Source organism: Blennius ocellaris (genome assembly GCF_963422515.1).
Source record: "Blennius ocellaris genome assembly, chromosome: 15".
In the NCBI taxonomy this organism is placed as follows: Eukaryota; Metazoa; Chordata; class Actinopteri; order Blenniiformes; family Blenniidae; genus Blennius; species Blennius ocellaris.
This window is the reverse complement of record NC_137664.1, coordinates 4,640,136-4,655,553: the sequence shown is the minus strand read 5'-3', so window position 1 is coordinate 4,655,553 and position 15,418 is coordinate 4,640,136. Positions and strand designations below refer to the sequence as shown.

Below are 15,418 nucleotides of genomic sequence, written 5' to 3'. Positions count from 1 at the left end.
GCATTGATAAGATTATACGCTCAGAAAAAAATATACATGAGATTTATATGGACTCAAGTACTTTGGAAGATGTTTAAATGCACAAAATCACAAATATTTAATTTTCAGGTCAAGCTGGATAGATTTTTTTTACTCCCATCCAGGTCACGATTGAGAAACAATTGCAGGCGTAACTATTAAATATTACTGATGCTCATGTTTGAAAAAGGACACACCATCTCTTGCTCCAGTTTTGTGTGGACAGTGAATTCAATCAAATATGGTGTCAAAATTATATATATTTTTTTTCACTTGTTTAAACAAAACGCACCAACAGATGCACCTCTTGAATACATGTCTTAAAAAAAAGTTGTTTTCCAAAGCAAAACTGCCAAAATCACATGGGTTCATGTTAATATAAGAAATGAAAAGCAGTAGCGGGTGTAATGTCACAATCTCTCACTTATTTAACGTTGCAAGAAACGAGAGGAAGCAGAAGTTACCAAATAAACACTAAAATGCCATAAAAATTTGCTACTTTTTTTTTTTTTAAGTCTCCTTTTGATTGCTCTTCACAATAATTTGACTAAGCATTCATTCAGTATCTAGAGAGAAGCTGTGCGCACAGGAAGAACATGCAAACTCCACACACAGAGAAGCTTATAACAAGAGTACTAACCACCACACCGCTGTCATAAAATGGATTAACCCGTCTAAAAACGGACACGTCTATATACACGAGAGGACGCAATGGTGCACAAGCTATCAAATATATATAATAGCTGATTTTATTAGTGTAGTTATAATATCGACTGTGACTGTTTCTTCCAAGCTTATTGCGCAGTGAGCAGAAGGAGGGAGAAGACACTGGCTCCTTATCGTGCAAATGTTTGGCTTCAAGTAGCTGCAATTTAGCAGATTTGATCTCAGTGACCTGAGCAGCTGTAAACATGAGCCTATATACAGAATTACTGCACTCAGTTATGTCATTTCAAGTAAAGGCACACTAAAAGCACATCAACCAATGAAGTATAAAATCACACCATAGTATAGTAAGTAAATGTAGGCACGAGGTAGGGATTTTCTGTATAAAGCATACATTTATTCACAACAGACATTAGGACCAAAACAGCACACTTGGAAAAAATTGCAGTGGTGTCAGTATTTTCCATCCATTTCTTTCAATTACTGTGGAAAAAAACAAAACCTCTTTATCAAGGTCAGTTGGAGAGATTTGATGTAATATTGCACTGTATAAGAGCAGAGTTTGCATGTTCTCCATGTACACAGGTTTAACCAAACAGTCCAAAAATAAGCATTTGAGGTTATTTGATGCATTAGTTGATAGTCCACTCCTGCATCTCTAAGTTGCATATGGATGGATGCATGGATGGATAGTAGTTAAATACATTGTAAAACATTCAGAAAAGTAAAGCAATGTTCATAGATTCTTGCAGGTTTTGTTTTTTTTAATATGTGAATTTCCTGTATTATTCTCCAAACAAAAAGCATCTCAGACACTAAGTCAGATGATGAAATTTACAATCACATCAAAGGCAGACAATGCAAATTATTTGTTAACACATGAAATGTAAGAAATTAGTATAATTCCATAAATTAAAGTGTGATTTTCTCAAAAATGCTACTGAGTGACTGATGTGAGTGTATATTGTGCCACTGCCATCCCTTTGAGCCACCAGAAAAACAAGAGATAATAAAACAAGAGATAGTAAACTGGTGTAAAGTTCATTAAATTCAAAGTTATGAGAGGGAGGCAGGCCATGAGGTTGGAAGGCCTGAAGACCACCACAGTCCCCCCCCCCCCCCCCCCCCTTCCTCCTCCAGCAGCACAATGGGGGCCAGCAAAAAAAGAAAAAGAAAAAAGAAATGCTTCAAAATCAGATTCGCGAAGCGGTTTGAGCAGGATGGAGAGTGTTTGTGCAGGACAGGGGTTTTTATCAGCGCCAAACAGTCACAGGAATTCCGGTTTGGGATTGTCCGTCCAATTCCTGCGTTCCACAGGAAGCTCTGCATAAAAAGCAAGTGAAAAACGCCCAAATAGACATTTCATTTGCGGCCGTTCGACGCGCAGGGAGCAGAACCTCCAACCTTCCCGAACCCAACAAAAAAATATAGGGGGCTTTTTTTTCTTCTCTTTTTTTAAATTTGAGAAGCCACAGACTGTCCGAGGGGCTCTTCAAAAAGAGAGCTGGCATCATGGGAAAGAGCGCTGATCCACCGGGCCGACGGCACGCGCCCATGGCCACCGCTCCGCCTGCGCGCGCACACGCACCTGGTGGTGACCCCCTGCTGCGAGGGTAAGAAACCTGCGGAGAAACGTCTATAATTTGAGGGGTAACATGAGTTAAGAAGAAAGGAAAAAAACCAACAACAACGTGCTATTTATTATTATCAGATTTAGTTTTTTTAAAATAAGCTCATAGTCTTTAGGGGGATTATTTACAAACATATTTACAGAAAGGTAAACATAAAATACTCAGTCAATAAAACCACCCTAAATAAGCTGTAAAATACATCAAACATGCCTCATTTGCTCAGAATGCAGGCCATTTCCAACCTTATTTCACATTTGTCGATAAAAACATCACACAAAATTAAATTACATGCTAAGAAATGCTTCAATGTCATTTAATTTACATTATTGAACGAGTAGGAAACAGCTTCCCCAATGTCCACACTGCAGATTTTATTAGGTTGTATTGTTTAATGTCATGCCTGTATTAACTAATTCTGGTTTATAGTGGACATGTTACCTTTAAACATCTGGAAAGTGACAATAAAATGCAAAATACAGTGTCTCCATGAGAACATTTACCATACAGGACATGAAAACCTAATATATCAATTAATCCAATCTTTTAATATAAATTAATACCTGAACTCAAACATTTTTGGTGGAAAAAAATCTGAATTCAAATAACATTTTATGACGTTTTTCTTTCTATTTAAAGTTAAAAAAAATTCCATATCTACATTTCAGGCAATCATTTTAAAATGTTTTAGTTTAAGAGCAGTTTTATGGTTAAAATGTCTCTAATCTTGTGTAAGAATTTTGAATGAAATCGATAGATACCTCGGAAAAGTACAAATACGTACAAATACTGATATTGATTCTCTTCTCTGTGATCGTTTATTTGGTCATTTTTGCCATGTTTTATGTGATTTAGTAGATTTGAAAATCCTCACCTGTGCAGTCTGACTTAGACGTCAACAGGAAGTCTCAAACTCCTTAGATTTGTGTTCGAATGTCATGTCTGGAGCAACAACGAAAGGATTTCATACCACAAAGACAAGCCTAACGTTTTTTCTTAAAAAAAAAAAAAAAAGAGTGATCTTTTAATGCCCCGTGTGAAGAATGATTAGTGCACCCATGGGTGACTGAGTTTAAGAGAGGAGACCTATTATTTATTGACACCAGCTGCCTCTGTGGGGTCTCTCTCTCTCTCTCTCTCTCTCTCTCTCTCTCTCGCCCTCTCTCTCTCCTGCAGCTTGTTAAGTGTATCAGGAGGTTATGAATGAAAAAAGGAAAAAAAAAAAAAAAGCCCAAATCAAACAAAAGTGTTGTGGTGTGCAGAGCTCGTGCACCCTGACGTCAGAGAGGGGGTCCCCCCCCAGTCTGGTGTGCGGGACACCCAGCCGGAGGAGAGGGAGGAGGTCCTTGCATCACCCCCCATGCTCCTCTCTGACAGTCCGAGCCTCTGCAGGACAAACCTGGCGAGTGGGAGAGTTTCTTGTATCTCACTGACGGAATAAAACGGGATTTTAAGTTGTTTTTTGTTGTTGTTGGGTTTTTTTAATGTTTTGGGTCAGTTTTTTGGGGGGCTGGAGCTTTTTAATCTCAGGAGCGCACATTTGCTCTGCACGGTTTGTGATTATTTCTTTTCTCCTTGCATGCGCACTTGGAGGAGTTTGTAGAAGTGTGTTTTTTTTTAAGGTTGTTTATCTCTGCTTGTTCTTTAGAGTTGATGTTTTTTTTTTTAATGTGTGATTCGTCTGCTGCTGTGTTGGCATGCGTTTAACGTGTATGTGTGTTGCGGAGAAGGTGAGGGACGTCGATCTTCAGCACGCATAGAGCTGTGAAACAGCGTCCTCTCATGGCAAAGATAAGAGTTGCACCCCCCCCCCCCCCCATAGATTATCCACGTGTTACCAGATCAGACAGGTGGAAAGCTGAAGTTCCACATGCTTTAGCTTCAAACCTGGACGCACTTTTTTTTTTCTTCACTTTTCCACTTTGTTTACTTTAAAAAATAATTAGATTTACATGATTGCACCATCTTTAGCATCTGCAGCAGTGCAATTTATGCACAACAGCACCGGTGTCTATTGGATTTCAGTCTCAGAGCTACTTTTCTCATAGTAATCTGCACTTTTTCGCTGAGAATTGAATAAATCAGTCATAGCAATACAGAAATTGCACTACCTCTGCATTAATACTATAAAAACTTCAGGCTTTCTTTGTTGTCGTCTAGTTTCTGTTTAAAATGTTTTGGCACGCTCACTATAAGCTTCATAACAAGATAATCAACAAGTGGGATTCGTTACAGAAAAAAATCCTAAATATTTTTGTTGTACTACGTCAAATGAACAAACGAACATTACTTTGATTTCAGAGATGGAAAGCATCTAAAATCTGACATATTGGATCAGAATTGTTTATTTTCAACATACAACATAAGTCCCACGATACAAAAAAAACGTTTTTTTTTTTTTTAATGTTTTTGTAGACTTTGTTGCTTCATCATTGTAAGACAAAACCTGCCAATCAAACTGGCAACTGGCAACTTTCTCACTGTTAAAGTGATGACGCTTGATCACACATGCACTGCCTTCAAAGCGAGGCTTCCCGCTGCCCTGAGAGTTCAGTTGCTGCTGTGATTTGTGAATGAACACAGGCTCCTTAGATGTGTGTGTCATGTCTCTGGGCGCAGAGCCAGCAGGAGAGAAAGAGGGGGGGGGGGGGGTTTGGATCAGAGAAGTACAAGCTGTCACCCGCGGCTTAGCATCACCTCCGGGATAAGTCGGCGCTCTTCAGGCAGGCCACAGTTGCACAACCTGTGATCACGCCCCGCCGTTAGAGATTTCCCAGGGGTTGAGAATCTGCCGCCTGGAGGCCGGTACGACTCTCATGCTTGGGTGGTTCAAGTCTGTCTGTTAATCCTGTACAGTATGTAAGAATCTAATATGGTGCGAAGAGATAGATCAACACTTCAGAAGCTGGTTTCTCCCACAAGACAAACAGGACTGTAGATCTTGTATTAAAGTGCCGGTACGCCTCGCAACTAGTCATCTGCTGCCGCTCCACGAAGGCCTTCGGTGAGTGTAGGGAACATTAACCCCACACGTTAAGCTGAGTCCTTTCACAATTTACACCATGAGCAAACTAACCCCATGTGCAAACAATACATACGTCTGAGCTTTACTGCGGGTCGTAAAAAGAAACAACGCTTCAGACCTCACCGCCGCTCTGCACTCTGCTTTATGACTTTTGAAATGACTCGCCCGTGGGGGGAAATGCACTCAATCCACAAGGAAAAATAAATAGTAAAAAAAAAACGTTCAAATGAAGACATATCGACTATGGTGAGCTTTTGAAAATAGCAATAAACCCAAGCAGTGTTACAAGATGCATAAATTCAGCCGTTAGATGACATTTTAATTAAAAATAAAAACCATAATGGATGCACGATATCCCTCTTATTTACAGACTCTTACTCTTCTGATGGACTTATTTCAGGCTGCTTTGAAGTTTCAGACAGTTTTTTTCATCTCTTTTTTTGTAATCTATTAGGGTTCAGAAGTCTGCTTGGTTCTCACCCACCTCACCAGATTGTAAATGACAGAGCTGGTTAATGTTTTCTTGCCATGTTCACTGCATTTAAATGCTTCTGCTCTGGTTTCTTGTTGACTGTCTGCTCGCTGCATTCCTGCAGTGATTTTCATGACTTTCAAACCAATGAAGGTTTTAACCGGTGAATGCAGAGGAATGAACTGTGCCCCCAAACTTGCCTTGCAAGATGAACACCAATGTTGAATTTTTTTTTTTGAGTTTTAAATGTTGCAATTATCTCAAAATGTCCTGTCTTTACAGGTAGCTGGAGTGGTCCTCCTGCAGGGAAACACACATCTTGAGGAGACGTTGGCGATACGGTCCATTCCTCCTCCTCCTCCTCCTCCCCCTCTTCGTCCTCCTCTCCTCTTCCCTCCGACTGGCACAGAGAAGAGAAGTGTGTGTGTGAGAGACTCGGCGAAAGGGGAACGTGGGAAAGGGGAAGACGATGTACCAAACGCTGCTGCTCTCCTCGTCCCTCTTCATCCTTCACGTGATGGGCACTCCCCACGTCTTCACTCACCACGGGTAACGGCTCCCTTCGTTCTCTTTTCCCCCCCAGTGTTTATTATGGCCTGTCGTTTTAGCCGCCCGGCAGCGTAGCGACTTCAGCCGCAGACCTCAGCTTTCAGCCGTCACTTTAGATGTGTTTGTTTTAGTGACCTCCTCGCAAGTGGGTGAAATGACAGCTCGGCAGTTAAGAGGTCACTCTCCCAGGACCACAGCGCCACGCTGCCTAAATAGGACTTAAGTGTATTTGTCTAGTTTCTTGTCAAAATAACTTGTCGCATCAAATGAAAGACACAGTAAATTGGCGAGAGCGATTTATGTGGGGGACTTGAGACTTGTCACTCATTTCAAACAAGAAAATTTACTTTTGCTTGTACGAAAGTAGTTTCTTTTAACGTAGTACTTTTTTTTTTTTTTTAGTTTGTAGAACGTCTTCTTTATGTTTTGGCTGCTCCCTTCAGGGGTCACCACTGTGGTTCATTTGCTTTCTGACTCCTCTACTGTGACACCAAACATCTCCATGTTCATCACATCCTTCTTCTCCTGCCTGGCAGCTCCATCTCCAACAACCAATACATCTAAAACCATCTCACCCTTAATCATCTCAACCTTCACTGTCCCTCCGATCGATGCGATGTAAAAAGCTTGCAAAAAGATTTTCCCTCCACTCGTGTATTACATGATATTGAATGTATAAAAATGCTCCTATTAGTACATTTAATGTGCAAAAATTCATGAAACTTTAAAAAGTATTGCAGCCCGAGCAAATATTGTGGATAATTAATCCACTTTTATTAACTAAGCTGTGAGAAAAACTACGCAAGCACAAGCAAAGCTGGTTCTTTTTGTCATTTTCAGCTGGTTTGCACGCAAGCTAAAATAAACCGAAAGGTCAAATGGAGATGTAAGGAAAGAAGGGGGTGTTCAAAGATCAACTCTTCACTCTGGCACATTCAGAAGTGATTACATGGGCCTGTCAGGAGCAATTTGGGCTGCAAAACAGCCCTTCAGCAGAGCTAATCTGGAGCTTTTCAAGTGAAGTAGGAGCCACTTAGAGTTGAAAAACCCTCAATCTGTTTGAGCGATGTGGAAATCACTTGTTAAAGCATTTTCGAATACGTTTTTAACAATAATTAAAGAAAAAAAAATTGATCTCATGCTTTTTTTTTTTTTCCTTCTTTCTGCAGGAGGAGGGTATGCGGCCAAGACCTCCGTCACAGCGTCGTCATGGCAACAGAGTCGTATGTCCAGCCGGTGCACAAGCCCTACATCACCCTCTGTCAGGGGCATCGCCTCTGCAGCACATACAAGTGAGACCGCCGTCTTCTGGCGCACGGAAACAACAATAAAAACACAATCTTGTCCCGTCGGCGACTCGGGTCATGGCAGTATCAAAGCAGTGCTCAGACGAAGCCGTTCTCGAGATGTTTGTTTAATTGAGGGGTAAACAATAGCCGAAATGTTTAAGGAGGGTAAGGGTTAGAAGCGCAGTCATAAATAGATGTAGATTTTTCTCCCCCCCACCTCTCTCCCACGCACCCATAAATGCTCGTCTGGCTCAGATCTGGGTCACGGTGGCACATATTTGGGAGCAATCTAAATATCGAATACTTTGTGCAACTACGGGAAATGAACTGCCTGCCTGCAGAGACCACGGTCATGTTTATCTTGGAGCCCGTCTCCCTCCATACTTATACACTCTCAATAGCTCTCCAGGTTTCTAGCCACCACCCCCCCCCCCCCTTTACATTCCCTTCTATTTTAATCCTTTTTTTTTTCAACCTCTTCAAATGGCCAAAATCATCCATGCAGTTTTTAATCAGATACATGAGAGAATATTTGATTTTTTTTTCTCTCCCAAAAACATCTTTGGATATTTTTTTTTTTTTTGCTGAGTTTACCACACTGTATCTCCCCCTTGAATACGAAGCAGACCACACTCTCAGCAGGCTGCAGCAGATTCGCACACTTCAAGATCTGACTTTGCATCTTGTCTCCGGCCCCCTTTTGCCGCCCTCCCTCCCTCCCTCCCTCCATCGCCTCGCTCATCTCCGGCACACTCTGTTGGAAGTCAGCGGATCGTAGTTTTCTGGATTCCACCGCATTCCCATTCTCTCATCAGGATTCCTGCTCTCTCTGACAGAACACTGAAAAATCTCCATCAGCTCAACCACACACCACACACACACACAGGAGGGCAGTGACAGCATGGATAATCACAAATCTCTAACTATGTTTGTTTGTTTGTTTGTTTGTTTGTCTTCGCAGGACGACGTACACGGTGGCGTACCGGCAGGTGAGCAGAACGACGTCTGCGGCACATTTCTACCCAGAGTGCTGCCCGGGCTGGCGGAGGTTTCACTCTCACAACTGCAACCAAGGTAACAAGGGGTTGATATGGGTAAATACGCTTTTTTTAGTTTTTACTGTAATTCTACGGAAAGAACGGGATTAAACCAAATCCCACGCCAAATACATTTGATGGCTCAAACAATACAAACCTGTTGTGAACGAAACCTCAAACAAACGTAAGGAATATAATGAAAAGAGTAAATAAAATGAACACGTTCACTTGATTAGATGAATATTGTGCAGCTATATCTTATATTGGCATAAAGTTGATCAAAAAGTATAGTTGACTGCCAGTAGATTAACTCTTTAGGTTATAAATGAATTAAAGAAGGAGACAATGTATAAAAAAAAAGAAAGAAAAAACAAAAATTAGGATTGACCAACACAATTCTTAAAATGTCCCAATCAGTGACTAAAAAACCTTTAAAAAACACTTTTTCCAGTGTTTGTGTTTAGTTCAGTTTTTGATCAGGGGGCGTTTAATTGAACTTCAACCACAACTTACATTTTCCAACGTAACTGTCTATATCAGGCAAATTTGGTTGAATGTAAAAGTCTAAACTTTGCAAGGTTAGTTAGTGTTGTGCTTCGTTGACCTCTCTCGGATGCAAACATCTGCCTACCTCATCCGGAAGCTATAAGAGATTTTCAATCGTTTTTTGAATTCATTGTAAAAGAAATGAAACTTTGCGAGGTTTTGCATCTGGATAATCTTCACCCTCTGTTTTTGGCCTAATTTTCTTCATCCATGTCCTTCGCAGCTTTGTGTGTGGAGCCTTGTGTTAACGGCGGTACTTGCATCAGACCCAACCAGTGTGCGTGTCCTCCGGGCTGGACGGGACATCGCTGCCAAACAGGTAAGCTACACCAACCTCTTCCTCCATGGTGACACATTTATTCCTCTTTTTTTTTGTTCTGTTCTTATTCACACGAGGTGTATTTTGTGTCCGTCCTGTCAGACGTGGACGAGTGCAGTGGACGGCAGCCCTGCGCCCAGCAGTGCGTGAACACCGCTGGCAGCTATCGGTGTGCATGTCGCGACGGGTTCGCTGGGGATGGCCACTCCTGTCAAAGCCTTCGTCATCCTCCTCCTCCTCCTCCTCCTCCTCCTCCTCCTCCTCCTCCTCCTCCTCCTCCTCCTGTGCCCTCGCCTCCCCCACACACAGCGGGTGGGCACTCCAATGCGGGTAAAAAAAAAAAGAAAATTCAGCTACGGCGATTGTGTTCACGTGATTTCCTTTGCAGCCGGCGACAAGACGAACATGGCCAGCTTCGCGGTCCATTATTACTTTTGGTACGCGCTATGCCACTCTCAACTCGTACCGTGAGTAATAATGCACTGCGACTGGTGCCGACTCCAGATACAAAAAAACCCGGACTACTGGGACTTTAATAGTCAAACATCTGCCTTCAATCGACCCCCCCCCCCCCCACATATATATATATAATTTACTGTTTCTAAAAAAATGTCACAATTTTGTGTCTTTGCATGTGTGTGTGTGTGATATTTGGATCCTAGCAACACAATAACAAAGCCCCCCTCCATGTCTATAAATGGAATCTGACCCCAGGATGTTCCTTTTTTTCCCAATAACTTTTCTCTGTCAAGATTATTGCTCTTTCGGGAAATGACTCAACTTAAAACTCACCTGATCTTCACATCTCCTTACTGTTTCCACCCCATTTTGGATCTTCACACACAACAAAACTGTGTAAAAAAAAAAAAATCAAACTACAATAATAACCGCCTCCTTGAAAAAATTTTCCATCTCAATGTGAGATTGCCAAATTTCTCAGGCATTCCTCCAAACTCTGTTTATCAGACTTTCTGCAAGACTGAATTTAGGAGGCCGCTCACCTCCGTGACAACGCGATTTGGATTGATGAAAGTCTTGCAGTGTTGCTGGGTCAGCAAAAGAAACAACACATGAAGAGAGGCTGAAAACAAACTATGACAGATTGATGTGTTTTATGGAAGTGACAGAGGGTTATTTTATGTGAGCGTTTCCACCATCCAGCTCTCTCTTTTTAAAAAAATCAGTTCAACAGCAGTTGATGGAGATCATAGAAATGTTAAAAAAAAAAAAAAGTAAAAAAAAAATAGCCTAATGCTCCCACTTTGCCAAGAGCTTTTTTTTCGTCTCACTCTTGGCCAACACTTTTCATTCCAGCTCCATCAACCATCAACCCTGTCTGCTGGGGGTCATCACCAAACCCCCCCCCCCCCCCCCCCCCCCCCCCTCCTCCTCCTTCTCCTTTTTCCTCCTCCTCCTCCTCAGCCCTGTTTCCCAACTCATTCTCGACTCGGTAATGGACCACATCTGGGAGAGATTGAACCTCTCGGTCTGTCTGCAGGAGTGCCGCCAGAGGAGCGGTGGGGTGGGGGTGGGGGGTGGGGGTGGGGGGGTTCCTAATTTTGCGTTTCGGATCCGAGTCCGGGACATTTCCCCCTGGGTTGGTAGCTGCCAGACACTTCCTTGTAACCGATGCACGTTCACACAGGAGGGATGAATGTTTGCCTGTCTATTTCTGGTGACCCCCCCCCCCCCCTCCGTGTGTCCTAAATTCCCCTGGTCCCACAGCAGCTCTGCAGTCCTCTTACTGGTTTGTGGTTTCGTAGTTTTGGCCATGAATCATATGAGGGAGAGAGAGAGAGAGAGAGAGAGGGGGCTGATGAAGGCAGGATGCTCCCAGGAATGTTTTGTAAAATAAATCTTCGAGCCTCCTTCCCCTCACTGTGTGCGTCTGCTGCACTTGTGTGGTTTTCCTCGCAGGTGAGCGATTCGGCCTGGCGGAGAACGTGACGGAGGAGGTTCAGATCCTGAGGAACAGAGTGGAGCTCCTGGAGAAGGTACCTCGTGGAAACTAATAAAACCAACGTGTTTCGCTCGCACGTAAATTGCCACCTACTCCGATACCTCCCAAAGGGCTGACTCGGCAGGAACACCTCTGGTCTCACGTACGATATCAAAAAAAAAAAAACATCTTCAGATGCTTTGTTGCCTGCTTTGAAATGCCAGACCTTGCACTGGCATTTTAAAAATATTTACGGGTTTTTTTTTTTATTATTAAAACACCAAGCTTAGATTCACTCAAACAAGCATAAAGATATAATTGGTCATATAATTCTGCTTTTACGAGGCGAGTAACGCTTCTCCTTCCTCTCGTCTTTCCCCCCCCCCATCTGTTGCAGAAGCTGCAGTTGGTGTTGGCGCCCTTCAACAGCTTCTTCCCGCTGTCGTTGGACGACGGCCTGTCCGAGAAAACCACCTTGCTCTCGCACTCCTTCCAGCAGCTCGACCGCATCGACTCCCTCAGCGAGCAGATTGGCTTCCTGGAGGAGCGCCTCGGCACATGTGAGCGGCCGCAGAAGGAATACGTCACAGTTATGAGGAGGGAAAGTCCACCATTGGGCTGTAAAGCATGGGAACTACAATCAAATGTGATTTATCTAACAAGGCCAGAGAGAGAGAGTCAGTAATAATATTAGATGAATAAATAAAAATCGAAGCCATGATAATGGGATGTGAATGTAACTGTAGTAATGTTTTATCAGTGACAACATTATTCAATTTAACAATTTAAAGTCTATCGCCCTTAAAAGTACGATATCAGCACTCCATACCAATTTGGACTGAGATAGAGAACAAACTGAGAAGGGTCGAAGGTCACTAAATCCAAAGCGATTTATCCTCAGGGGAAAATGGAACCATTATAGAAAATCGCCTGGCATTATTTCTAATAGCCGCTTTAGTAATTTCGTCTGAATCATAAGTCACTTGTGCCACTTCTTTGTTGAACTTCTGCAATGCGGTCGTGCGTGAGAAACTTCATTCGATTCAACGTCTTTCATGACAGAAGTCCGAGCAGCAGAAGTTGCGCGTGTTTAATCAGTAGAAATAACTGATCTTTATTACTAGGACAAGCAGAGATTGATGATTCTGCCTTGTTTGGAGCCGATCCTGGCTACAAATACAGACCGATAATAATTAGATGTGTCACTGAAAAAGGAGTACCTATAGAAAATAAAAATGCACTTGCATTTGGAAAATGAGAGGGCGTCTTGAAGCCTTAGTTCTGGGTTCTGCAAACGTCATGGCCAAAAGAGCCGTTTTGGTCACTTTTCACCAAACCAAAGTTAACTGCAGCCTCAAAAGACTTTTAACCTTTAAAATGAGGCAAACACAGGTTCTAAAGTTCTGTATATATTGTTATATGAACATTTATGAAGTTCTAATTACAATTTAGGATGACAAGCAGTTCTTTCCATTTCATCTGGTTTTGTACCCGATTTTAGTGGTTTCAACCACTACTTTATAATTCATCACTGTTACATTCCTCGTGTTACTTTTTTTCATAAATGACATTTATTAAAAGCTTTTTAATTTTCAGCTTCTTTTAAAACTCAGTGCTAACGTAAGTTACAGTGTTTTAAGGATCAAAGAAAAAACCTCCAGCATAAAAAGTATCATAATGTAGTCCCAAAGTATTTTGTTTTTATTGATAATGTAAAAATCTGTCATTGAAATGAAATATAAGAATTGAAATCAGTATTTTTCCTACACATTTGTAATGGAAATTAATTTTTCAAGTCAAGCTTGCATACTAATTTCACGATTTCATAGGTTATGAAAAAAATAACCAAACTTTGATTTGATATATTCGAGGCCACAAATCGACTTATTTTAACTTTGCGTGTTTATGTCTTCATGTCAGCTCAAATAAGCCATATAATCTATATTCTTTTTTTTCCAAAGACTTCGTATTCTTTGGATATGGCTTGTTTCTTCACACGTTGCTGTATGACTTCAATTATATTTTCTTCAGAGTTTCCATATCATACGTCCCGACCCTCAGGCTCAGAACCGCCTCCTCTGAAAGCCTCTTTATTACATTACCAGACGCTTTTATTGTATAAAGACCTTCATCACATTTGGGTTTCATTAGTTTTGGATCAGATATTTCTTTGTGAACCTTCACAGATCAAAACCACATCTCTCACCTTATTTCAAAAGCTCGGGCAATGAAAAGTATTTAACCCCCCCCCCCAAAAAAAAACAAACACTCTGGGGATATCAGTCAATCATATTATAAAGCACTTTGAGTTGGAACAACATGTTTTGAGTAATACATTATCGTAACTCTTTCCATTTTCTCACCCTTGCAGGTTCCTGCCAGGAGAATTAACCATCCGACATGTCCCAACTCCAAGACCCCCCCCCCCACTCAACCACCACCACGAATTTATGATAATGATTCGAATCTGATTGACTTACACGTGTGCCAGTTACGCCGCGTGACGCAATCGCCGCACAAATCATTTGTGATTTTCACTACTCTGGACAGCTTTGTTTACGTTTCCTCCTCGAATCAGTCTCAAATTCCAGATTTTGTAACGCCACACTACAGCGGGTTCTCGGTCCCACCGTTACGTCAGCCCCGCGGTGGAGTAGAGGTCAACCCCCCCCCCCCCCCCCCCCCCCCCCCCCCCGCTTAGTTTTCCGGGGTTGTTTTGCATCAGTGCAGCTGAGTTGTCTGTCAGACACCGGTATTTATCTATTTAAATTATGATTACTTGTAGTTATTTCTCATTTCTCTAATAGACTTCGTTTTTTTTTTTTTTTGTTTGGTTTTTTTTACGTAGTTTTGTAACATTTTGTAATAAAAAAAAAAAGTCTTAATCAGAACCACCATGTGTGCTCATTAATACGACTGGGTTATTGAGGAATGCATCATTTTGTGCACACGGTGCACACGGCTGCTGTAAGACTGAACAAACTCTGAATTAAACCACAACAATAAACCTGCTGACCTCAAGCAAGTACTGTGATCAAAGCTAACGTGTACATGTATGGATAGAACACAGTGAAACAACACTGAAAGTATGCAAGTAAAGCATCAGGAGTACACACTTTATGCAGAAATAATGTTTTTTTTATAGCCTGGACATAAACACCTTTGTTTTTCTTTTTTATTGTTTAACTATAAACAACAGTTCAAAGCTGACTATCAATATATAACACATGTAAGCATTTATATGCAATAATAGATTGTGAGATGGTGTTTCATTACTCTTCCTGAGAGGAAATAGCAAGAAAATGCAAACTCTTCAAGTTTCTTTTTTTTTGGGGGGGGGGGGGGTTCCTCACTTGTTTTTAAGTAATAGGACTGTGGAAAGGCATTCAGAGTTTCAGGGTGTTGATGCATCAAGAGAAGGATTTTTACCCACAATATTTTCAGCGATAAAAAAAAAAAAAAAAAGAATAAATAAAACTGAAAAACTTAATGACATTTTTAATTTTTACAACTGTAAAACTAAATGTCCTTCAAAAACCTTCAATGTAACAACAGTAACATACTATTTTTCAGAATATGGATCAAAAAAGTGAATGGTAATATCATCAGTCTATAAACTACAGTCTATATACTACTACTAAGTTTTATTTTTTAAATCTCTTTGCTATTCGACTCCTTGACTTAGGAGTCAATTGCACAAAAAATACTGAATACGAGGAGGCTTTTAGCTTTATTTCCACAAAGGAAAATGTTAAATGTATGAATAAGAACTCGTGAAATCCTGCAGGACACTAAAAAAAACAGCAGAACGTGGAAAAAATCTGGCAAATATGCAATGACGTCAGGTATGTACATGCGCAATGTTTTCATTGCTAATTTTATCATTATAATTTAAGTCTTACACCAACATGGAGTCTTCCTGGACCTGTT

At 41.3% G+C, this 15,418-nt stretch overlaps 1 protein-coding gene across 1 annotated transcript; it reads left to right on the top strand.

Moving 5' to 3' along the window:
• Positions 1 to 2,064: 2,064 nt before the first annotated feature.
• egfl7 (EGF-like-domain, multiple 7) lies at positions 2,065 to 14,373 on the top strand. The gene is made up of 9 exons (XM_080510473.1): positions 2,065 to 2,297; positions 6,092 to 6,358; positions 7,528 to 7,650; positions 8,609 to 8,721; positions 9,454 to 9,549; positions 9,652 to 9,879; positions 11,467 to 11,543; positions 11,886 to 12,048; positions 13,860 to 14,373. The coding sequence occupies exons 2-9, from the start codon at positions 6,279 to 6,281 to the stop codon at positions 13,877 to 13,879; spliced, it is 900 nt and encodes a 299-aa protein (XP_080366599.1). The 5' UTR covers positions 2,065 to 2,297; positions 6,092 to 6,278; the 3' UTR covers positions 13,880 to 14,373.
• The last annotated feature ends 1,045 nt before the right edge of the window (positions 14,374 to 15,418 follow it).

What these genes read in the sequence shown, in the direction of transcription:
- egfl7 (XM_080510473.1), top strand. Translation starts at nt 6,279, where the DNA reads ATGTACCAAACGCTGCTGCTCTCCTCGTCCCTCTTCATCCTTCACGTG. An exon ending in GGGTGGGCACTCCAATGCGG is followed by an intron (nt 9,880 to 11,466) that starts GTAAAAAAAAAA and finishes TTTTCCTCGCAG; the next exon opens with GTGAGCGATTCGGCCTGGCG. An exon ending in GGAGGAGCGCCTCGGCACAT is followed by an intron (nt 12,049 to 13,859) that starts GTGAGCGGCCGC and finishes TCACCCTTGCAG; the next exon opens with GTTCCTGCCAGGAGAATTAA.